The sequence below is a fragment of the Amblyomma maculatum genome, chromosome 1 (genome assembly GCF_055883805.1).
Source record: "Amblyomma maculatum isolate TAMU_Amacu chromosome 1, ASM5588380v1, whole genome shotgun sequence".
NCBI classification, from domain to species: Eukaryota; Metazoa; Arthropoda; class Arachnida; order Ixodida; family Ixodidae; genus Amblyomma; species Amblyomma maculatum.
In genome coordinates this window covers 217,848,815-217,873,212 of record NC_139344.1, presented here as the reverse complement: position 1 = coordinate 217,873,212, position 24,398 = coordinate 217,848,815, and the positions used below count along the sequence as shown (strand labels likewise).

The window sequence follows — 24,398 nt, the reverse complement described above, 5'->3', positions numbered from 1 at the left end:
CAAAAAATATAGTACTACCGTCCGAAGGCATCTCGTGATACAGTACAATGACGGCCCGACTACAATGTTATCTATAACAAATCTATAATGCTGCGATAAATCCTCCGAAAGCATCACGAGATGACTTCGGCCGATAGCATTAGATTTATTATAGCCGTATAGCTTCATTATAGATAGCATTAGAGTCAAGTAGTCATTGTATCTGCTGCCCATTCTGCACACTATGGACAAGTATTTTGCGTGAGATTAAAGCCGGCGAATGTGACCCAGGATTAGAGAATGTCACCAGCCCACTCACTAACCTGGTTATTGTAATGGGCGTAAGTAGGGTGAGAGCTAATTACAGTTTGGCACAGAGCTATTCAGCTGATCATCACCTCTATTGCTCCGCAAACAGCTTCAGCACGAACTTTATGGTCCGGCGAGGTGTACATGATGCAAGCATAACTATCGCGCCCAGGCGCTTATATCACGAACTGTGCTTGCCACATTGCCTCCCTTGAAAATATCCGTAAATGTCTCAGCAATAAAGACTAAATCACACATAAAATATAAAGCATCGGACTTGGACAGCTCTCTAAAGAACCAACCACAAGTCTACCTGGTGAATGGAAGACATAAGTGAACGAATAGTGGTAGCAAATGCTTGTCGATATACTGTAACATTAGAGCAATAACGCTGCTGTTGGCCTGAAAGGAGTTATTCGATTGTACATGGCAATTCTAAGGATGAAGAAAGCGTCTAAATATTTTTTATTATAGTCGTGTCAGCGCGTCGTGATATCATGGTTTAAGTGAAAGATATTTCTGACAAGTATTCTTTCTTTTACGCCGCTTATGTTTTCATGAAACGTGATAGGCAACGGTAACCCCAGTAGATCTCAGTAATAATAAACCTAAGTGAACTTCTCTTTCTTTGCCACACAACGAAAGCTGCACTGTCCTCGGCCACGGAAATGTCTTACCCAAACGATATATACTCTCATTCTATCAGTAGCAAGTCGATTAGGGTTGACTTAGGCATCGTAGACGAAAATAGGCTAGCTACAAGAATATATAGATAAAGAGGAGAAGGAAAGGCAGGGATATTAACCAGAACTTTGTTCCAGCTGGCTACTCTGCACTTGGGAAGAGGAGTTCGAGGATTAAAAAGGAAAATAGAGAAAGGGCAAGGAGCGTAGTAACAATCTTTCTCTCTCAAGTAACAAAACAGTACCTTTTAGAACTTGATGGCAGTCAACTGCTGTGGCCACGGACCGAGGATCCTAATCCTCTGTTAAACGGCGAGCATCGAGGCGGCCTAGAGCGTAACGCAGCGTTTGTCTTTCGCTAGTAAAAGCAGTGCACGGAGATGATCGATTGCAGCCACATTTTTCACAAACAAGGGTGACGGCCCTATCGGGAAAGCATATCTCTTTGTAAAAGCAACATCCAGCCAAAGACGGCACAGCAATGTTGTTTCGCGACGCGCAATGTTACGTGGAAGACGAAGGTGTAGACCAAGGTCCAATGTTTTCAGGCTACGGCTACAAAGCTGTCCCTCGTTCCACGCTGAAATTGTGAGCTCCATCACCAAAGAGCGAAGCCCGCACGCAGCGCCAACAATTGATATGAAGATATTGACTTCAAGTCCATCTTTATAGGCAGAACGGGCAGCCTCGTCCGTCTGGAGGTTCCCTGCAATACCGCAGAGTCCCGGCAGCCATACGGTATCGGTCATATTCAAGGCATCAGCAGGGCTCCTGCTCTGTGCTGAAGGGAGAATAGCGCAAGGGGGGTCAGTAATATATTGCCAATGGATGGAACATTGCGCTACGTAAGGAAGAGAGTCAAAGGTATTCGGGCTACGCCCTGCCAAAGAGACTCCTCCGTCAGGAGCCCGAAAATGGCGCGAAAGGACAGGGCATCTGTGCTCGTTTGAGACACGCGCTCCCTATATTCTTTGCAGGGCTGGCGAACGAGATTACCGTGATTAAAAACCAGACGGGCAAGCTCTACTGCAACGTCACACTGGCGACAGGCGGCGGCAGTGGCGACGAGAATCCGTCACAAATCCGATGGTACAAGGGCGCCGAGCTCATCTACATGCTCACATCAGAGGGTCGTAACGTGCCCATTCGACAGATGACGCACCGACCCAGCGCCTCCTGGCGAGACAGACTGCAGGTTCGGGCCACGCGGCTACCCATATGGCTAAGCATTGACCCCGTCGGGCTGCACGATCAGGGACACTACCAGTGCCTTGTCTACTACGGCACCGACGTCAAGAGGAACGTGAGCCACTTCTTGAGGGTCATAGGTCTGTTCCTACTCTGGTTTGCTGCTCCTCGTTTAAAAAGTAGCTTAGCCATTCGAGACGGATGCCGAGAAGTCTGCATGGGGTTATGAGGGAAAAACAACTGCAAGAAACAATAATTTTCTTTATTCTCGAAAGAGTAGACAGATTAAGCCCTGATTGGTGTGTATGCAATGTATTGTTTTCGTGTTCTTGGTAACCATTTTCGAAAAATTATACCTAATTATTTCGAGAACTTATTCTTGAAATACGAGAAATGCAGTTCTTCACTCTAAGAATTGCATTCGCTTTTAATTACCAACAGAATAAAGTTTCTTCTTTTTCTTCTGCATTGCTTCTAAGTATCGTGCTACACCATGTGAGCCGCCATGTCCGCGTTTGGCTCTTTTATTAAATACCACCCATTCCTTTCATTTCAGAACCCCCTGAGAGCGTAGTGATAATATTTGGTACTAGACCAAATGAAATTCGCCTATCTCCAAATCAGAAAGTAAGGCAAAATGAAGGGGAAGATCTCTATCTCGAGTGTCACGTCATAGGAGGTGAGTGCAAAATCTGGTCTCATACGTAACAAATTATGCATCAAGTAGGTATTGAAAGTGTGTGCAACTCAAATATTAGGTCGACTATTTTTTTTTTTTTTTCAATGTCGCGCTTTTTGTCGGTCATTATAAAGGGCAGTGTTTAAGAACCGTAATTTATTGCTTAAAGTTAACGAAGTGTCTGATCAAGTTCGTCAAGCAAGCAAAAGAAGAATGAAATAGATTAGGTGTGAATGTGCGGAGGAGGTTGGGGGAGGGGGTGGTGTACAAGGTATAGAATAACCGTCTCATACTCATATTACTATGCGGGCCACATTTCCCCCGGCATGACCCAGGAGCCGAAAAATAGCCGAAAAGTAACAATGAAAAAAAATAAATGAGACCAATAAAAAAATGAACATTAACAAAAATAAACAATCAACCAACCAAAACTTCTCGTTCCCAGATCACACTCTCTCATTCTTCGCGGAAAAGAAAAACTGTGCGTGCCCACTTGTGCCCTAACAGCGAGTGGTCGCCGCTTCAGGATAACCCGGAAATAGTTACTGAAAGGTACAGCGGCAGTCAATCATAATCAAACGAAAAAGATATGAACCCTAGGATATGATAGTGAAAGCGGGTTGTCCGGTGCCTCACTCTTGAAGGCAGCTAATGTGTGAGAATAAAGCTAACTTTTCAAGTTGGCACATGCTTTCGGAACAAAAACTCAAATTTTCGGTGTCGCGGGCCGTGTGTTTGAGACCCCTGGTATAGGAGGTGCCGTTTAAATCGCTTTGCGAAGTATAGTTAGGCACGATTTTCTTCCACCCTTACTTCGGTTTCCAGAGACCATTGGTTGTTAACTGCGTTGGTTTGCATGCAATTAAATTCATCGCTCACTGCCGCCTTTACTAAGTACCCTGTCAGAGTTCATTTTGAGTTCCATCGTTACTTAACTTATGCATTACTTAACCAAGGGAATGCCACTTTTTCTCGAGCCTTTAATGACCGCGGAATATCACGGGCGGCGAAAAACGGGCACCTCCCTTTAAACACAGGCAAGCCAGAGCCCCGTATACGGTGGCTGGAAAGCGGCCGGAAAGGCAGCGTTTCCTATGGGAGCGACAGGCTGCTGAAAGTGCCACGCGTGCCAAGGCGCTTGGACAATACCAGCTACACGTGCGAGGCATCCAACAACAACATTACAGAGCCGCTTCGGACTTCCGTGACAGTGCTTCTGAACCGTGAGTGTGCCCATTCAGCCTTTTACTGGGACTTCTTGCTGACATTCGTTTGGTTAATGAGAACCCGTATTTGATCATTAATTCTGACTACGCTCAAGGAACAAAAATATTGGCTATGTGGGACCAGTGAAACCTGCTTGTATTAAATGGGCTGTTATTTTATTCACTAAGGCAAAGTAGTCCTTTCTGCGCTTACTCTGTTCAGGAATTATGCGAGGATGTAGTCATGTTGTTATAAAATTTCGTATAACTGCAGCTGTACAACTATACTAATTAATACACTCGGCGAAATAGAAACAAAGCGGTGCGTGCCTACCGACACCACTGTGTACCCACTCGTCCTTAGCGTCCCACTGATTCCGGGCTTTTCTATATCAGAAAACCACTACTGGAAGCCGAAACGTCAGCTGTCCTGACTGCTTGCTGACGCGCCTGACTTATTAACGACCTGACATACAATTTACTGTGCGAAAACACAGAGGACTTTCGTCCAGCTCATTTTATAGCAGCCTCATGATGACAACGGCAGCGAACGTCCTTACCTCAGAGGCAGTCCGAGTGAATCTCATGAAGGCAGAACCTGTTGCGAAGAAACAGCAAAGGGGCTTCGAAACGGAAGTAAGGTGTCACTCTTCTTACAAGCCCTGTGAAATTGGTTACATGGTTATATTTCGTCTCTTACTCATTATTCCCTTGGTGACAGCCTTCGCAGCCATGATTTCCTGCTAATTCAAGCATTTACAGAAACAAATCGCAATTAAGGTGGTGTACGGGTCATTCTTTAAACTTATTACTGTTGCTTCCTTTTTTTTCTTTTTTGCTAAAGTGTTAAATCTCTTGTGTCTGCTACTTTATCCGCTAATGTACTATGTAATTAGGGAACTCCTATTACACGCTCCTCTACCCTAACTGGCCGTCAGCCACACGGGAATCATTTATCACTTAGAAAGTTCACCCTCGAATACTGTTTTCACGGAACAGGTTCAAATGCCACGGGTCTGTATCACAAGGAGAGGACAAAAGAATGTACATAGTCATGGAAAGGATTAATTTACATTTTCCTATGCTAGTTGTTAATCGTAGTAAATAGGCTTTATTCAGATAAAACTGTTCATATTTTACGAATGCACGGCTGGGAACTTGATTTTAAGAAGTGGCAACGCACAAAGTTGGATTTTTTTTCCAGCACTTGATGCGCGAAGCTAATCAAAAAGATTAGCCACTCTTACCTAACAGAGTATAGGGCTCTTCGTATGGGTCACGCTATGTATAGCTGGTTCTCTATCTGTCTCTCTTGAAGGCGAGATGAACTTCCGTCCTCACCCCGGATAATGCGAGGGTAAATCGCGTAGCTTCGAAGGGAACCCTTTGTTCTATGCTGGTCGCAAAACATCTGCTAATTATTTTCACGTGTGGTACCATGGCCCCCTAATTTTGGTGCGCGTCACAAAGGTCCTTCATGCGCGTGGAAGTAGTACCAATACTATTCAGGGACATAAGCAACTAACAGCCTATCTCTTTCCTAGCATTTCAACTCTGCACGAAAAGATTACAGGCGCAGGGACTCATTGTAATTTGTCATAAAGGTACATATCCTTCCTAATGATATGCAGCTCAAATGGATTTCTTCCAAGTTGCTCCATAGGGCTCTCTGCAGACCTGGAAATCCAAACCTTTTGAAAAATAAGTATACATCAGTTCTTCCCCCCCTTCTATAAGTCTGTAACGTTGAAAGTACAAAATAAGCCACACTACGAGGCCCAGCAGCTAATCTGCTGAACTGGGTATTCTTGACAAAGGCATGCCACCATCGATGTCTTCTTCAGAGTAAATCCTGAGCACTGTGTCCTCTTCATGCATGGCGCGTATCGCCAGCAGTGTCACGTCCTCGGAACGCATGCTGACGATGCTAGGACTCAGGTTTTGTCCTTAGAGAGCCGGCTTTAAAATCAAAGGTGCAATTCCTGCAGTGCCTAGCAGGGAGTGACTTTCCTTTATTGCATAACGTCCCAACACTGACTGTTGGGTATCGAAACTAAGTTAACTACGATAGTCATTGGCAGCTTAATGAAAACATGGTTTTCGCCAGCTGAAAGCCTTTCATAGGAACAAAAAAAAAAAAAAAGAAGAAGAAGAAGAAATCCAAACTAACGCCTCCTCTAATTCATGTGTGTACGTACCATACAGTCCGTTTGCAGAAAGCTAAGGATGACTCTGCGAAGCCACTTCTTTTTCTCTGAAAGTTCTGTATCGTGTCTAAAAGGGTGCACAAATATCTAGAAGGACGGCCTCGTATTATTGTTCCACTCTGTAACCCAGTACCGTTGAAAAGACATAAGGTCCATCCACCTGTCATCCTATAGCGTCAGCATAGCACATTTTGTTTGTATGTCAACAGTGAAGCCCGTGAATGTCAGCATACGCAACAAGGACACACCGCTCAAGGCCGGAGTCCTGGCTCGCGTGGAGTGCGAGTCGTATGGTTCACGGCCCGCACCCCAATTCTCCTGGTGGCTGGACGGCAAGGAGCTGGTGAACAACTCCAGGAGCGTGGAGAACGACCTCTCCGTGCTATATTTCGAGCCAACCATACAAAACAACGGCCAGAAGCTCACGTGCATATCAAGAAATCCGCTAATAAGAGACAGCGACTGTGTGGACATCTGGACGCTTGACGTTCATTGTAAGCTCGTTGCTCTGCGTGTTTGGCATATTCCTCCCTCACTTTGGTATCTTATCTAGAGCCACGTTATAGGCCCGGACATCAAAATACTGATATTACTCCTGATGAATAGCACTGAATGCATTGCCTCTATTACTTTTTACTGTAATTACGTGTAATAAATTTATTTGTGGCGGTCTTTTCTTTTTTTAGAAGTGGGACGCACTTACGTGAGTGGCCTTCTTGATGGCACCACCGCTCATGTAGCTTTATAATGCTTAAAATTTTGCAAATTTGTGGGCTGAAAAATTCTTCTTAAAAAGCGTGAATGAGATAAGAAAACCGCAAAGTTTCTTTATGACTGTGTATCACGGCCTTCCGGAGATAAAAAAAAAAAGGTAAAGAATAATGTTCACAGTGTGCGACAGTGTGCGTGAGTCGCTCTGTAATACCTAATACGTGATGTTTTTTATTATTTCTGGGACAGTCAAGCCGCAGATAACGCTGCTGTTCAAAGGAGTCCGCGTGCAGTTCGTGAACATCACAAGAGGTGCGACTGCTTCCTTGGAATGCCGGACTTCAGGAAACCCTCGCACTGGGAACATCACGTGGTACCTCAACAAGCATCGGTTGCCGCGAAAGACTTCGTCAAAGAAAGGGCTGTTCTTTCGGGATCCATCGGTCGTGGACATTGTCAACGCTAACCGAAACCACAGCGGAAGTTACTCCTGTTCAGGATACAACGCTGTCGGCAGTACCACAAGCAACGAGGTGTATCTTCGAGTACTATGTACGTGACATCTTATATGCTTATTTGAATGAACCCTTTTTAGTTAGCATCCGCATTGTAAGCTAGACTCTTGTTAACAATTGACTAATTTGTGTAACTTTGACGTCACTCATTTTGCTTTATTTTCTTCATCATCTGCGGAAAACTTTTTACTGCAGTGCAAAGATATCTTTCAGCGTAGCCCTTGTTTGTTTTTGCACCAGCCCTGAGCGTATCCCACTCCTGTCATACATAAATTCCAAGACCCAGCAATCCATTTTTTGACGCTGCGTATTAGTCACGCTTCCCTGTCACTGACTGTTACAGATGAGCGGGCGTCTGCCCTGTGCGTTGCATTTGAACAAGTCATTTTCATTGTGTCCATTCAACAAGAGGTCGTCAACTCGTCTCTTTACTGTAATTTACGCCATTTACGCCATCGTGCAGATGAGCCCGAGTGCACACAGGGCGCGGACAGCTACCTGAGTGCCGCGGTGGACGAAATGGTGCGCGTTCCGTGCCGCGTGGCCGCGGACCCACCCCAGGTGTCCTACTCGTGGTCCTTCCGTAGCAGCCTGGACGAGATGGCCACCAGGAACCTGACTGCACCTAGGAACGGCAGCGGCGGCCTTCTCTTTTACCAGCCCAAGGTGGCAGCCGACTTCGGCACCGTCTACTGCTGGGCACAAAACGACATTGGTCCCATGGCCAAGCCTTGCATTTACCACGTGGTGCTCAAAGGTGCGCGTGAGAGGGCTTCGCATTGCACGCACGCACAACGGCATCTGATTTTCGTAGATACAAGAATAAAATGAGTGTGGCTAATAGAGGAGCTATTTGGCATTGCCCTAATGTGAGTTGAAAATGCAAAACCAAACACATATAGGCATATAAAATACTTTCTAGTGCAGTTCCCTCACCAGCCAAAAGGAGATACAGATCCTATGAGCGGTGTCAGAACCACTTACATGGGCCCTGACATGTCAGCTCCTGCCATTCGTTACTGCCAATCTCGATTGCTATGATTTGTGGTTTCTGCGACACTGAAAGGGAGTTTGACACGTCAGTAAGGGCCAAATTCCACCAATGGTTCGTAGCTCAAGAGGATGATTAGGTTCAAGAAAGTCATCAGAAGAGGTAATAATACTCAGCGTACTTCTATGTTAGCAGCCTATCACTGGGTGCATTGTAAGTACTGCAATAGTTCTTTTGCTGCAGTCTCCAGAACAACACGGGAAAGAAAAATAAGGGAGCTAGAAATAGAGGCAGCTGCTTTGAAATGAAACCCCAAGTGGGTCTGGGCCCCTTTAAGTATCACAAGCGTAATGAAGCAAAATAACTGCCCGCTATAAGCAGTTTTGTACTCTTGTTGCGCATTTTGAATTGTTAGAACGCGCAGGTCTACATTATTTGACTCTGACCGGAAGCCTCTTTTCCTGTTTTGCCTGGCCTTTGCAGAAACAGAAGATACAATGACATCATACGTTCTTCTCGCAGTCATCATCACTTTTTTGTTCGTGCTTATTCTGGTGCCCGTTGTTGTCGTGATCGTCGTGCAGACAAGAGAACGGGACGTGAGAAAAAAAGGTGAGAGAGCACACACCAAAATATATGCATACTTTTTCTTTCGTCGTCAGAAGTAAACAATTACGCCGCTATTACAACCAGCAGGTTGAAGTTAAACGCGTCCAACTTTGCCCCAAAAGAAAGTTTTGTATTCAGTAGAGGTTTGCTAAGATTCCCTAAAGGGTGGTTTACTTTTGCGAATGTTTTTCAAGCTTTGTACAAGTGATAAATTAGCATGTCCTGTTTGAGCTCAGTGAGAGTTAACTGAAGTAAAACGGCAGATGGGGCGAGTTTGTTTTTTATAGGTCCTCAAGAAACACCGGTACAGATACAGAACGTAGAAAGAAAACAACACACACGGCGCTGAAAAGGCACAGCGCCTTGCGTTTCGTTTTCATTCTGTGTCATGTGTCCGATGCGCTGGTTCTTGAGAAACTGTGGAGAATTAATTGTACTTTAAAAAAATTAGCCTAAACTACTCGTCCAGAGCTGTCAAATAAATAGTTCGAGTGCGTTGACGTCTGGAAAAGCGTCGCCTTACAAGATGACGGTATACGCCCCCCCCCCCACCGTCCCCCCCCCCCCCCCTTTTTTTTCGCACTCTTTTAGCAAGTTCCAAGTGTTTTTTTTTTTTTTGGAGGTACTGCCTCTGCGATAACTAACCTGCTATATGGTTTGCGTCCAATCCGGGCAGTTGAACATTTACACGTTCATACTCTCAATCACTTTAGTAAGGCCTCATCCTCAGCTATCAACACCTTTTTTTTTTTTTTTTTTTTTTGCATTTTTGGTACCGGGCTCCACTACACAGTTGAGAAGCAAACAGTGTAGTCTGCGGGTAATTTTGGCAAAGGCAGTACACCTGAGGATAGCTGGCGGTAAAAACATTTCTCGGTGCGTTCATGTTACTTTGGTACACCGTTGCGCTCAACTCCGCGTACAAAATACTCATGCCATATAGGTCCGCACCCTAACAAATGTCTCGTATCCCTTCCAGGCCAGAACGCATCGCTGCCGGTGGTGACACCCAAAGATCACACCCTGCCAAAGTCCATGTACGGTGACCATAGTGTATGAACCCATGTGTGCGTGTGTCTGCGCGTGATTTAGCGTTCCACTGATTCGTTACGGGACAAAATGATCTTTCTCTGCTTTTCTGTGCTTGACCTGGTGCTATAATAGCGAACTTTTAGCTCGCTGGAGTATTAGGCACCTGTCAATATTCACTGTTTTATTTTTTTGAGAGAGAGGAAGTAACTAAGAGGGTAAAAAAGAAAGTGCTCCAGAAAAAGGCACTCCCGTCTCGTAGTAAAGCGAGGGTGGGAGTTCAAAGGAAAGACGTGCTGACGTAGAGAGATGGGAGGAAGGCGATGGGAAAAGAAGCCGGGTGACAGATTGTTGCACTAAATTGAATGGTGGTGCAATTCGCTGAAAATGCTTGCTGCCCCGTGCATAGCTCGCCCCATGAAAAGTTTTGTCATGCTTTGTTGAATTTTTATTTTCCCTGCAGAGGAAGAAAAATTTTCACAGTTGTGATGAGGTGACCGACCTGAGAATATATACGTTACATAACTAACTAAACCGCAATTTTCAAGCTTCAGCTCCTGAAATATACATGTATAACTTTGCAATTTGAACCGCGCGCCCATATTGTGCAGTTCGTGGGGATCATAGAGCGCGCAACAAATTTCTAGCCACTTTAATTTGCTCATCTTTTTTAGTTAAAGGTAAATGATTATCCTCGGTAACACTAAACGCAAAAACATTTTTGATCGACATTAAGCTGTCCAAAACTGCACTTACTGCTATTGGCCGGTCAAAAACGCGGGACAGCTTGTGTACAACAACGTGGCTTCCTTTCGACCACTTGCTGGCCTTAAGTTAATCTGACTGTTATAATGTGGCGTTTCTGCTATGTAAAGTTGTCTGTCACGGGAACAAAGCGAAAGCAACGACTCAGCGTTTCGTGCGAATGTGATACGCGTGAACATGGCATACATTTAGTGCACATCTTTCCCCGCTGCTTTCATTCAGCGATATGCGCGAACGAAGGCCTTGTACTTTAGGTTGGAATGTGCTAGAAAAGTGCTAACCTCGCTTCTCATTTTGCGCTTAAGTTAAGTGTGGATAACGGCCTAAATCACGGGAATATTATGTCCACCTTATGTTAGCTGTAAACGTGTAACTTATGTAGCTCATGCAAACACTCTGTTGGAGTACAAGTAGGTCTTTAGGAATATAATAACAGAAATGAAACATCTACGAGATCGATAAAGAAGGTCAGATGTCGGAACCTCAGAGGTCGGATGCGAAAGTTAAATATCCAGAAAGACTCAGCATACTCTAGTGAAGTCATTACATTAACGCTGGGCTTGCATGACTGTGTCAAAACACTGCCCTCTTAACCCAGAACCGCACATTTGTGGGGCATTCTGCACGTCTTCGTGTTTTCCCAGACTGCGGTGTCGCAGCCCGCAACACATCTGCGCGAATTCATTTGTTCTTGCAAACTTTTTCTGTGTCAACGAACGAGCAGTGAATAGCAGAAGCCACTACTTTCTAGCTGTTTACTAAACCTTCCAGTGTTACTCCAATGGGCAGTTCAATGTACGCGGTACGAAATTACGTCACAGGCAGGGATGGGCAAGGCACATCTCTTATCATGTGCACATAGACTACTTGAACTATCCATAAGGCATAGTGTTCTTTCGTCAGCATTACTTCTCTCCCTGTTCATTCGTCACTGTACGTTCAGCTCTCCCGATTGACAGCTGAACGGGAAAACTCGCCGCGACTTACAGCTGCAGAAGTTACGGCTATCACCAGAAACAACTGCTCCCGCGTTGGAATTTCGGCCACATCGAAGGCAGCATCCCCGTCCGAAACTACGTGGGAGTAGGCTCACTGTATTTTTTTTTTTTCTTTAGTCCCAGCCAGCGGACTCCTTTGAACTGTGCATATCATTTCAAGATTCAAGCTTCCCAGGCCGGTGTATGCGAGACTGACTGTGAGACTTCCCCCGCGCGCACTAGCTTCTCCGGAACAAGGCAGGCGAGTATTTTCAGCGGTAGCTTCTCAAATATAGTTCCCTCTTTGCAGCAGGCTCTCCTCGGTACCGCCAAATTGGTTCCGAACGCAGTATTCTTAACAGCAGTTCCTACGTAAGTTCTATAACCATCTCGCGCGTCCCCTGTGCGACGGGATGTTACGAGACAATATCCAATGCGAAGGACAACCGTGATGTGACCTTGCTTGCTAAAAAAATTAATCGGAGCGCATATGCCTAAGTTATTCACGCATCAATACGTATGACTCCGAGTTTAACCTGAAGTGGACTATGTATTTTCACACAGAACCACTTTGGTTGGCAGTGAGATAGTCCGTTATGCAGCGTGACTAGTACAGTCTCTAGCTCAAGTCACAAACGGATTACGCCCAGTACTTGGGCCAGCAAATGCAACCTTACTTTTCAATGAATTTGAATTCCGCATCGTCCAAACCTCTTAAATCGGTAACTCGACGCGGTGACTCTCGATCCAAGGTGAAGGGCAAGAAGAATGATGTAGGAATATGGCGTCAGCTCTGAAGACTACCTAACCATGCTCAGTCGGTCTTGTACAAGTAGGAAATAGAAGTAAACGATTACAATTACAAATATTTCATCTTAAATGTAATTGATTTCTGTGATAAATTACAGCGTACGAACTGAACAGCTGCAAAGAAGTAGGCGATAACTATTACGTTATTTTTAATCAGCCCTTTATTAACGAAGCACAAATATACATGCAGCTTGCTTGATTTGTAATCTGCTGCAGTATCCATACATTGAGTGGTAGTTTCGCCTGCAGTTGTTTTTCTAATTGCTTTTCGGTATTCCTTTCTTGTTTCCATGTGAGCGTCTTAAAAAATGTTATCAATGCGTCATAAAATTGCTACAAAAATATGGCGGACACTTAAGCTCTGTCTTTAAGTGTATGACGCGCAGTGTTAAGCTTATTTATCAGTCCCTTAATCTGTGTCTCTAATATCGCACACATTCTTATTAGCATACAGTCCTAAGCTACCACGCTGTCCAGCTCCAGGTCATAGTCCACCACGCGGCAGATATAATCCCCGCTTTTTAACCAAGCCTCATGAACATGCCCGCGTGGCTTATAGGAGCACCGCGCCTGATTCGGCATCTATAGGGGCAATGGACGGTTGGTTCAGGAATTTACGGATAGAGGCGAGAAGAAAACGAACTGTCTGTCCAGTAGCGCATGCTACGTTATATCTAGCCAAGGTTTCTCCTGGGGACAAATAGACGCTGTATTCTCAAAGCTGATTTATTCGTGTGGGTCTTCTCCATGACCCACGCGCTTGTCGATCGCGAAAACCAGTGAAAAAATAATAATAAAAAATAGCCGAGGCGTCGGCCAATCGCCTATCAAGGACTGCAACTCAATGGTATACACCATATATAGTCTGATTGCTTTCGTTCTGTGCACTGGTTGGCTATAAGGAAAATCAGCATCCCGCAAGTTCTGGAATCGGTAGCTCGTCGAAGCCGATGACATTACTGTACTCTTTGCGTGTGTCATTTTCTCGGAACTGATAACCACGCATCATGCACTGAACGCAGATCGTAGCCTCGATGCTATTCTGATATTTTCGCAGCTTATTGGGCTAATGCTTTCCTCGTAGCCTTCCATTTCGCTGCATATTACTAGGTGCCATGCCCATATCGCACACGTCTATTTCTTTTTTCCCAATGGATCAATGAAGTTGCAGTTATTTACTGCATGCAGTGCGAACAGACGCGCAGATAAACATAGTGTGAATACATGCTGAACTGTTCAGGTCAGCACAGCTTAGTAAAAGCGTTACTTTGAACTAACTCTTCATTCCTACTTTCCTCACTCCGCACTTGTTACTTTGTTTTCACCATTGCTTCTGCTTTATTTTTATTTTTTTGCGGTGTCACGGTGTTCATTCTGGTCTGTAAGTTAGCATTGTGCTTTTTTTTTTTATCCTGAGAGTTCGCTCAAGCGTGTATGCGAGGAAAAGCATAAGCATATGGAAGCCAGGGATGGAGAGCTTGTCGCCACAGACCTGGCGAGTGGCGAGAAATAGAAATGCGATTGGCGTTGAAGGGTAGGAATTCGCCTCTTATCCACTTCGTACGATGCGAAGGGAGGTAGCGTCACTCCTCCGGAATAAATCCGTTGTGAATGCTCCCCTCTTTTAGTGACGCTGCTGCTGCGAAAGTGTGACGCATGCATTCGAAACCTCCAGATAGCTCTGAATTTCGCATTATTGTGCCGTAATTGTGGCATCAACTTCTCCGTCTTCATCATACAATAATCAAATTTAGCTCAAGTAATGAACCTCATAGGCCTAGTTTTCCTTTCTTTTAGCATATACACGAGACGGTCAATACAGAAGGCCATGCGCTCAGAACGCACGAATGCGCTCCTGTCTCAGCAGTGTCGGAGCTCACAACGGGGTTAATTTTAACCAAGCTGCTTTTATCTTCCTTGCTCTGCCCTATTTGCAAGATTATTTTCTACAGTCTTTTCGGTTTTTTTAGCTTAATTATCTACATTCTGCCACACCGCGTTGGCTCTAGTCGAAGGGATTTAGAATTCCCAATTTTCCCCTCCTTTCTATCGACGGAACAACTCGAAAATAATGTCATGTATTATTATTTTTGTGTGTGACGACATCATTTACATTACCGCATTCCCCAGAAGCTTACTGTGCATACGCGCATAGGCAGCGAGTAGTTTCCTAGAGAAGCGGTAACGGTAGAGATCCGCGGTAACACAACGCCAATTTTGTCAGCGGCTCTCACGCGGAGCTGAATGGCGTGTGGTTAGCGCTTTACAGAATCGTTAACAGCTCAGTGAAGTATACTGTCTGAATTTGCGAAGCTTTGTGGAAAGGCGCGAAGTTCGCTTGTGTTGTCAAGGTGCCACCGTGGGCTGTTGATGGGAGGATAACTGAAGTTCAGGTCACCGACCAATATGTCGCATTCATTTGCATGGGCCACGCCTTACGCGCTCAAGGATGTTTCTTCTTTTTTTTTTTTCGCTCTTCTTCTTCTTCTTCTTCGACTGCTCAAAAAGTACACGTCCCGTTGTCTTCGAGACGGTGTTAGTGCCACCTTGGCTCCAAGAACTGAAATGGCGAAGAACTGCCCTTTGCTTGCATGATAAAATCTCTCCGAATGCCTGTGAAACCGTACACAATACTCCGTCTGCTCTTGTGTAAAAAAGTGTTAGAGAAATAATGGGGACCGACTTCGAAGTTGGACTGATATGTACATTGGGTGCGTATTTCTCTATATATATATGTATTATACATAGTTTACGGCAGTTGACACTTGTATGAAAGTTAACTCGTCATAATTTTTTTTTTGTCTGACGCTGCTGTATTGCGACATCTGCGGGTTGATGTACATGACGAAAGGAAATAAAGGATAATGGATATGTGATTAGAAAATGACTTTCCTTCAACGACACATGTTCCAATTAAAGCTTTTACAGCACCACAAACAAATGCACAGCTTGAACATTATTTTATTAAAGGCTATATTTGTTCAAGTATAGCATGCGTTTGAAAGCGGAGCGCGTCACAACCGGCTGATGATGAGAGTCTTGTCACACTTTTATTGGAGAATTAATGGCATGGCGTGCGTACAAGGAATAAAGGGATGATTCGCGTGCTCATTGGTGAGATCGAAGGTTAAGTGCTCTTCATTATGCGCTGGATCCACGGCAAATAGTGGGTGACCTTGGTGTAGACTCCGGGGAAATTCGGGTCGCCGCATTTCTCTCCAAACGTGGCGATGCCGATCGCTGACCAGCGGTAGCTGCGATCCGGCACGATCATAGGGGCGCCCAGGTAACGCTGCCAAAAGAAACACGAAGTTGAACGTACCAAGCAGAAGCCTTGTTTCGAACGTCAACCTCTAATGTTGTCAACATAACGCTCTTCGCCCATTAGCCCTAAACACATCGATCCATGCGCCCCCTCTTCTTTCCCCGTACGTCGCCTAGAGCAGATCAGCATCTCTAATAAATGCACTGCTCAGCTTTGTAACGTACTCTCAAAGTTTTTTTTTCAATGGCTGCCCGTAACCAAGAAAACTGGCCAGACCCCCCGCCATAACAAGGGAAAAGGAAAGCCCCTCGATTTATAGCGACAATTCGATTTCGACTTGCGGCCAGACTTGGCGACTTAAATCGTCTCACGTGACATTTCCTCGTCACCTGAACACGCTTTGGTCAGGCTCATTGAAACGCTTGTGCCTAAATACGAGCCTATGGTAGATACAGCGATACGATGTCGATAATGCGCAAATGTTCGTTTTTTCCGAATAATTAGCTTTTAGCAACAACTTATTTCTTTTCTCATGCACCAATATCGCCATCAAGGACGAGCGTTTAAAGATGAACAGTACAGAAGGAATCAATATATCTGAGTGTTTTCTACGTCGCTCATCACAGTGCACCTAATTACCGGCCATGAAGAATTGTAGTTCTTACATCGCAACCGCCTTGGCCTCCTTGGATGTCGGTGCACATCTGGCCCGCGATGATGCCTCGGGGCAGTTCTTGAACCCTCACATTGGCGTAGATGTCGCTGCAGTCACCGTTGTTTGCGATGAGGGCTCGGCGTGCGCGCAATGTCATGGGGGATTTCTTGCCTGCAATGAAAAACAAAAAATAACTATTAATGAAAGTCGCTAGCCATTCTGTGGAACCGTGCTGCCATAATGCCCCATACCCCGCGACATTTATAGTCACTATAGCTTTCTTTAATGTTTTTTTCTTTCTGGCTTCATTTATCAGCCTTTGAAAGAAATTTCATCTCAAGAAGATTTGCGCAAAATAAATTTATTTGCGGAAGCAGGTGCAACTTTTTAGCTTATTTTCAAAGTCAAGAACCAAAATTGCTGGTTCGGTTTGGTTTGGTTTGTGGGGTTGAACGTCCCAAAGCGACTCAGGCTACGAGAGACGCCGTAGTGGAGGACTTCGGAAATTTCGACCACCAGGGGTTCTTTAACATGCGCAGACATCACACAGCACACGGGTGCCTTGCTCTTCGCCTGCATCGAAAAGCGGCCACCGCTGCCGGGATTCGATCCCACATCTTTGGGCATAGCAGTCAAGCGCCCTTATTACTGCATCACCGCGGCGTGGCCCAAAATTGCTTCCACACTTTAATTAATGTTGCATGCATAAAAAGAAAGCAACAAACAGTGGTTCATAGTAATGTGCATTCGCCCGCGGTTCACGTATAGCGCGCCGACTGACACATTGCGCCGACCGGCAGGGAAACCTATTTCAAGCTCATTTGCATTACATCTTTTCTTACTGCTGCTATTGTACTATTTACAACATAATCAAACCTAAATATCGTCCGAGCGGTGAATAATGTACGATGCCAAGCGCCACGCCACAACGTTGCGTGCCACACTGGGCACACTTTTCTTCGCGCATTACGGAAACGTGGTGTTTGTCCGTGCATATTGTGTACTGAACAAGCATAAGGTACAACAGTGGTCACGTCACTCAGATGACTGCTGGCGAGTTACCATAATACTTGGGCGACCACTCGAGCACATAGGAGAGTCTGTTGTCGAAGTCGTCGGTTCGCGTCGGCAGACAAATTGGCATCGTGTCGTTCACCACCTCTCGACGCAGGGTCATGACTGCGAGGTCGTAGTAGCTGCTCCCGGGCAGGTAGTCTGGGTGCACATCGACGTCGTACACGTTGTACTCCACTCCGGATTCAGTCGACTCCGACTCGAGTTGAACCGAGTACAGCCGAGGATTCCTGAAGCGCATCACACAGACAGTTCACGATGGCGACTTCTTGAAACAAACCACACGCAATGCTGCAAACTACACTCTCTCCGCGACATTTTTTTTTTTTTGTTAGACTCTTTCTCACAACAATTATGGCCAAGGCCGCCAAGGATGTTTGCTGCATATTCATGTGCCTCTGTGCCGCATTCAATTTTGACATTAATGGCGCTTGAGTTTTCTAAAGCTGAACAAAATGCAAGCTGATGTCGCCCGTCACACGGCCTGCAAGGTAAGTGAACGCCATTTTGTTTGCCAACAGCTCTACCTGATCTCTACAAGTTCGCAGCTGTGTCTTCAACTAAATGGACTTGCCTGGCGTGCGCAATGTGCCTAAAGCTGTACATCGTGTGCTGCTTTTGTTAAAGCTTCTTGGTATGCCTGATCACTGTATACCGACGTTTCTTATACACTGCGAAATCAACGACACAAATAAGGGTAGGTATACTTATCTGCACTAAGGTGCGAGCGCTTTATGAGACAGCAACAAGAGATAGCGCGAAATGGGGCGAAAGTTAAGAGATTACTCACTCACATTGCTCTGCCCACACGATTTTCTGCAACAACTTGTTTATAATTGCCGATAGTCATTAAAGTAGTACGCTTTCTCACCTTAATCAGTATCACCGTCACTTACTGTGGCCTTGGATCAAAGCAGTGGGCCGCTGTTAGAACGTGTCTGTCGCTGATAAGAACGCCAGCGCAGAGGTAGTCAGGTGACTTTTTCTGATTGTACTCCATGATTGAAGCCTGCAAATATTAGACAGTTGACGCATATGTAAAATGCGATTTTTTTTTATTTTTTTACGATGTTTCAAAACTACTCCAAATTATACAAAGCAAGTTCCCGGTCGATTTATTTATTTATTTATTTGCTGCGTGAGTAGAAGACCCCAACAACCAAGCATAAACCTGTTTACAAGACAAACCAGCTCAAGAAGAGACCTACACAGCATATCATTACCTGCTTCAGAGTAACAGGCACCTACCAACTTCAAAAAATTAGCATTCAGTAAACGGACAAATTGCTTGTTTTTGAGTGATGCGCTTTCATTTTGACACTCAGTTATGCCATCTTACAATAACAGAAACGTACCGTCGTACTGCACACACTAGAATACAAGCAATTCGCCTTCGGTGCCTCTTGCGATATCTATCTGGCTCGACAGCGCGTAATAGTCGTTGCCCACGATAGTAAATGAATCACGCGTGTAAACGCATTAGGGTCAACGGCACCACGCTTTTCGTAACACTGCAACACTCTCACCATCCATGGCCACTCCGCTGTCCGGGCTTTTCCGCTGGGCAATGGCTTGAACCTCTTTAGTCCACAAGCTGTCAGAAAAGTCATTCCTGTATTAGCATGTCTCATCTGTAGAGGTTAGCTGAATTAAGCAGTAAAATGAGGGTAATGAGCTGAACAAACATCGGTGATGAACAGTACGTCATCACATACAGCTGCGCTCAACAGAACCTGTAACACTTGACGGTGCAGCTTCTTCGTTTACGATACAGTGATGACGCGGAAAGGAGGATAACTAACTCAGCCATAACACAAAGAAAATGATTCCCTACACTGAACCGGAACGCTTATTGATATGTATCCTGGCACGTTATGCTGCTTTAAAGCAGGGAATTCAGAACTGTTGCCTGCCATATCTAAAGTTGCTGTCCTTAAGCACAGAAAGGAGCTGGCGGGGTGTTCAAAGGCTACGTCCGCCTGTACACAACGCGTAGTATTTTCCATATTAAAGGTATTATTCTGCATGCATCGGCTGTGCCCATGCTAACTGATAATAAAAGTGAACGGCAGATTGAAAGAACCGACAATATGATCAGGTAAGCAAGAATGGCGTGTTTCAAGGTATACGCAGCACAGAAGCTGAATGCAATGGCAGATATTCTTTGCCAGCTAGCCTGCTCTAATGCGAGTATTTATTTTTGATATTGAATTTACTACATCGATGATAATTCACCAAAATTTTCAGCCGTAAAGCTATAGAGCATCACAAAAGAAAACATTTGATTGCGCAACTTGAGAAGCAGTTCTGTCTCCCGTGGACATTTCTCACACACTCCAAGAAATGTTAGCCATTTAAACTTCCTATGCTTAATGCACGCTTTCGCACTGGCTCCCAGGATGTTTGTATCGCTGCAGCCTCACGTTGCTCGAACGTTTTGCTCTCAAGGGTCCTTATTTGTAGTAATATAACGACATCTAGTATGTTTCCATACATATTCTACTCGTCTACCCCTTATAAAATGTTTCTTTTGACCTCAAGCAATGAAGGATTCTAGTGCTGAATAAAAAGCACGCTCATTTGCAACGACGGCCCAAAAATATCTGCTAAGCCTTTAACATAAGCCTCAGAAGGCATTTTCAAATATTTTTTTAATACCATTTTTATACTCGCATCAGACCGCCCGCATTTACAGGCTCAGCACAATTATATGCATGTCCAAGTGACCTTACCCAGCCTCGCCTGTGCGAAGGAAAATTAAGCACAGCCGCACACCCACCCCTTTCGTTTGCTTCTGTCGTGACACTGGGGGAAACGCTACGCGTTCAGGAAACATCGTACAGTCTCTTAAGTAAGCAGGAAAAAAAAGAAGGAAAGCAAGTGCTGACAAAACTCAGTGGCACATTGACATAGTTGAGAGTATGATATAGTAATGAGGTTTAACATCCCTAAGCGACATAATGTATGAGGGAGGCCGTAGTGTATAGGTTTCTGGTAAATCCTACCACCTGGGGATTTTTAAGCTGCACTGACATCGCACAGTACACAGACGCCTTTCGTTTGGTCTTCATCTAAACGGGGCCACTGCGGCTCGGATCGAACTTGTGTCCCCCGGATCAGCAGTCAATCGATTTAGCCACTGAGCCACTACGGCAGGGCTTCACCATTGGTATCAGGCGCAGTTAATTGGCGTCCTAGTGCGTGCCGCAGCTTTCTATAGTACGAGCGCTTCGTAAACAATGCTGCCAGACTGCTGCGTACGAAAGGTAACGTAACGCGACCTGCGCCTTTCTGTTCCCAGAGAGCAGTCTTTGAGCTCAACCACGCTGACAGGCTGCGAAAAGAAAGCAAAAGAGTTGAGCTCAATATGTTCCTTACTACTCAGGTAGTGAGCTGAAAAGGTATACATTAGAAGAGAAAAAAATATTGCTACGTGACAAGCATGCTCTGCGGGCAATACTTTACTGGACAAGGAGACCCAGTGCTGTCAGCTCTTCATGAGCAGAAACTTTTTTGTTTTCATCCACATTACTGACATTAGTACTTCTCACAAAGAAAGTACTTCGGGAAATAAAAATGGTATTTTCGTGGAGAGCCCCAAAGAGCAGCGGTGCATTTTTTTAATGATTCGCGCAAACTCACGTGCATCATCGCAAAAACAAGTCCGGACCACGAGCAGCACGCATATCAGGGCGACGAACGAAGTCATGACGGTACTTCAGCTTAACCACCTTCTTCCAAACTCTCAGTGCAGCCTGGGACGGAGAGAAAGATATGGGTGCATGATTCCAAAGAGAGTCATAGCTAAAAATGCTTGCGGAGGCATAGTTTAAGTCATCGAAGAAACAAGAGGTACGACTGCCAGTCTTAGATATCCAACATCCGACTTCAAACACTGCGCTTTTGAAGTCGGACGGCAGAAAACAAGGACTGGCGGCAAGCCGCGTGCACGTGTTAGTGGACAAGACAGAACTATAGCCCCAAAAACCAAGGAATAGCGTTCTCAGTGAAAGATAAACCAATTCAGAGACACTCAGAACTACTCGTGTGAAAACCAGTGCGACAATTACTGACCAGATATAGGCACAGGCGACTCGCGCACAACCACTCGAACCCAAAATAAAGCTATATCAAGGAGAACAAAAGCGCCCCCACCTGGTGAACTTCCTGCTCCCTGTCACTCGGTAACTGCTCGCTGCCGAGCGTCCGTGTGTGCGGCCCGGCGCAGGGTGTTGTTTTATATCAGCCGCGGCACTTAGAGCACGGGCGTACTGTGCGCCTCGCTTGATTGGAGCCTCTGCCAGCTCGCCGGTCCACGTGACGAGAGCAAAGAATTGGCGTTGCATCTTCATTACCGAGCGGAGAAAATGGAAACGCTAAAGCGGCGACCTGTCGAAGCGAATGCATGAATTATGCCCTGTCAGGGCTCTAATCGCAAGTCGCCGTTTAGCGCCCCCCCCCCCCCCCCCTCCAATGAGAAGAGAAAGAAAGAAAGGAAGGGGGAGGGGATCCCAGAAGTATGTACCCCGTCGGTAGCCCGGAAAGAGTGTCGGGCACTGCCTGCAGCCCAGCGTGTCGTCTTAGCGGCCCACCGGGAGAGCGAAGCCTCGAGCTCGAGTGGTCTGGCGCGAGAAAAGAAAAGCCCGGTGAAGGGCAGCAGCGGCCGCCGAAAGCTCTCGGGGCAGCAGGGTTCAGTCGAGTTGGTAAATGAGAAAGACGTGCACGCGGTCCCGGCCTTCAGCGCCTGTGACGACCTTGCGCATTGGACTTGTAAACTTGCTGTGGCGAGCGAGCGCTGGCGGACAGGGGTTGCTGCTGCCTGGCCGGCACTGCCGAAGGGGCGGACGCGCGTCTATATACGACACTGGCATCATGAGGCCGCGCGCGCGCTGCCCGGGCGTTCCAGGGGTTCCAGGTGTGCGCTGAAAAGCGAAAGAAAAGAAGTGTTCCTGAGCCCTGACATCAACGCAGATAGCCGTGATGGCAGCCACGGTCATGGGCACGTGGCCTTCCATTACAAGGGATTTCAATTAGAAACAGCCGCTGTGGTTCCGGCTGGTGTTTTGCAAGTCGAGAGGGCTATGCGCCCACTGTTCTTTTATTGTTTCAGCGCCGCGCCATTGGGAAAGAATAATGCACCAGCGTATTCTTAGTTTAGACGTGATAAGCGAAAGAAGCCAGGAAGAAGGTGAGTAGCAAAGACCACAATTTGTAGCTTAAGAAGAGATTGTTCTTGAGCGACTTCATGATTCATAACGCAGAAAAGTACTTGACGTACTCGTTTCGCCTGCTAATAGGTCGTCCAACCACGAAAACATTTTGCGAGGCGAAATTTCTTCATTATGACAAATCTAGTGTCATAATTTTCTTTTGTCGTTTTCCTGCAGCTGCGGAATAAACTCCGCGCAAGCAAGATGGACGAGCTACTACGCGAGACCAGCTCCCGTTCAACGTTTGGCCCGCGCTGAAGTTCCCAGCCTTCGTTCCTAATTCTTGCGGCTCAGGCCGGTTCCTTTTGAAGCACGCACCAGTCTTACAGGGACCGGTCCAGGCATGTACAGACGGGATGCATTCCGTACGGCACTATTTATGCACGAGAAGAGGCTGTGTATACACTGTGGATACGCACATGGCTGAGCAACTTTGCATAAAAATGGCGCACGTCCAGCTGTTTTCATGGACAGGACCAAACAGCCTGATGTATGATTCAGTTTGCGCACGACTGGAACCACTCTTAACACAAAGGCTGTGATTACCGCCCCTGAACCAGAAGAGGCGTACGCATACGTAGCTCGCGGCCAGCCTTGTTTTCTGGTCCAGACGGGCCCTGTCAAGTGCGTGGTCCTGGGAACTAGTTTTCCTATTTTCTTGTTTTTCATATTTTAAGCAAAGAAACAGTGTATCACAGTGCAGTACTCTTAGAAATAAACATAGAGAGAACCACACAGGAATGAATTCCACGTTCTTGGCCATCTGGGCCGTTGACGCGAAGCAGTGCGTTTTGATACGACGTCATCACGTACCGACAAAAACAGAAATCATCAGTGTTTATAAGTATTGCGACCAGAGGTCTAAACAACTGATGAAAGCTAAACCATGTCGCTCTAATGTCGACAAATATAGCTCGGAGTGTCATATGCTTTAGGAATTGCAATTTCTGAATCTAGATGAAACGCCTCCCTTACCGGAACTCGTTGCGCAAGCGCCGTGGCAGCTCTAGCGACGACGGCAACAGTAAGGCTGCGGTTAATTGAGTTACCTTGCTAATTATACTACGCAAGTTATTTCATTTCATGATGAAAAAGCCTAGCTGAGAAGATTCGGTGGCGAGAAGGGCGAACGAGAAGGAGAGGGGGGCTGAAGAAGTGCAGAGAGACAGCGTTATATAACATTCAAAAAATGGAACATCGCGCAGGCCGCAATCGCAGGCGCATTGCGTGAAACAGGCCATAGCAATTGACGATGACGTGATCTGTACCAACTAATTCCATTATTGAGTAATTGGTTAGTTAAATGAGGTTTTTAAGAAATGCCAAAGCTGAGCTATGGCGCAACCAATAGTGGAGATCTCCGGTTTAGTTTCGACAACATGAGGTCCTTTAATGTGCGCCAGAATATCGGTAAAAGGATGTTTTGGGTTTCGCCTCCATCATGAAAAGAAAATTAAGTACAGCCACCCCTGCCGAAAGGGAACTCGGGCTCAGCAGCCAACCTCTACAGCATGTCAGCAGCAGCGTTGGGTTCGAC

General features: G+C 45.8%; 2 protein-coding genes across 2 annotated transcripts in view; one reads left to right on the top strand and one right to left on the bottom strand.

The window, feature by feature from the left end:
- LOC146205628 (B-cell receptor CD22-like) overlaps positions 1 to 13,513 on the top strand; it is a 149,794-nt gene extending 136,281 nt beyond the window's left edge. The window contains exons 2-9 of the mRNA XM_084607555.1: positions 1,949 to 2,299; positions 2,716 to 2,838; positions 3,876 to 4,061; positions 6,460 to 6,744; positions 7,211 to 7,513; positions 7,940 to 8,233; positions 8,951 to 9,079; positions 10,056 to 13,513. Coding sequence (XP_084463681.1) covers positions 1,949 to 2,299; positions 2,716 to 2,838; positions 3,876 to 4,061; positions 6,460 to 6,744; positions 7,211 to 7,513; positions 7,940 to 8,233; positions 8,951 to 9,079; positions 10,056 to 10,135 — 1,751 coding nt within the window. The 3' untranslated portion in view covers positions 10,136 to 13,513. The remainder of the gene's footprint in view (positions 1 to 1,948; positions 2,300 to 2,715; positions 2,839 to 3,875; positions 4,062 to 6,459; positions 6,745 to 7,210; positions 7,514 to 7,939; positions 8,234 to 8,950; positions 9,080 to 10,055) is intronic.
- A 2,193-nt stretch (positions 13,514 to 15,706) lies between these two features.
- On the bottom strand, positions 15,707 to 21,360 carry LOC146205627 (clotting factor B-like). The gene is made up of 6 exons (XM_084586934.1): positions 21,294 to 21,360; positions 19,178 to 19,245; positions 18,548 to 18,660; positions 17,640 to 17,881; positions 16,588 to 16,748; positions 15,707 to 15,949 (listed from the first exon to the last, which is right to left on the bottom strand). The coding sequence occupies exons 1-6, from the start codon at positions 21,358 to 21,360 to the stop codon at positions 15,785 to 15,787; spliced, it is 816 nt and encodes a 271-aa protein (XP_084443060.1). The 3' UTR covers positions 15,707 to 15,784.
- Between the last annotated feature and the right edge of the window lie 3,038 nt (positions 21,361 to 24,398).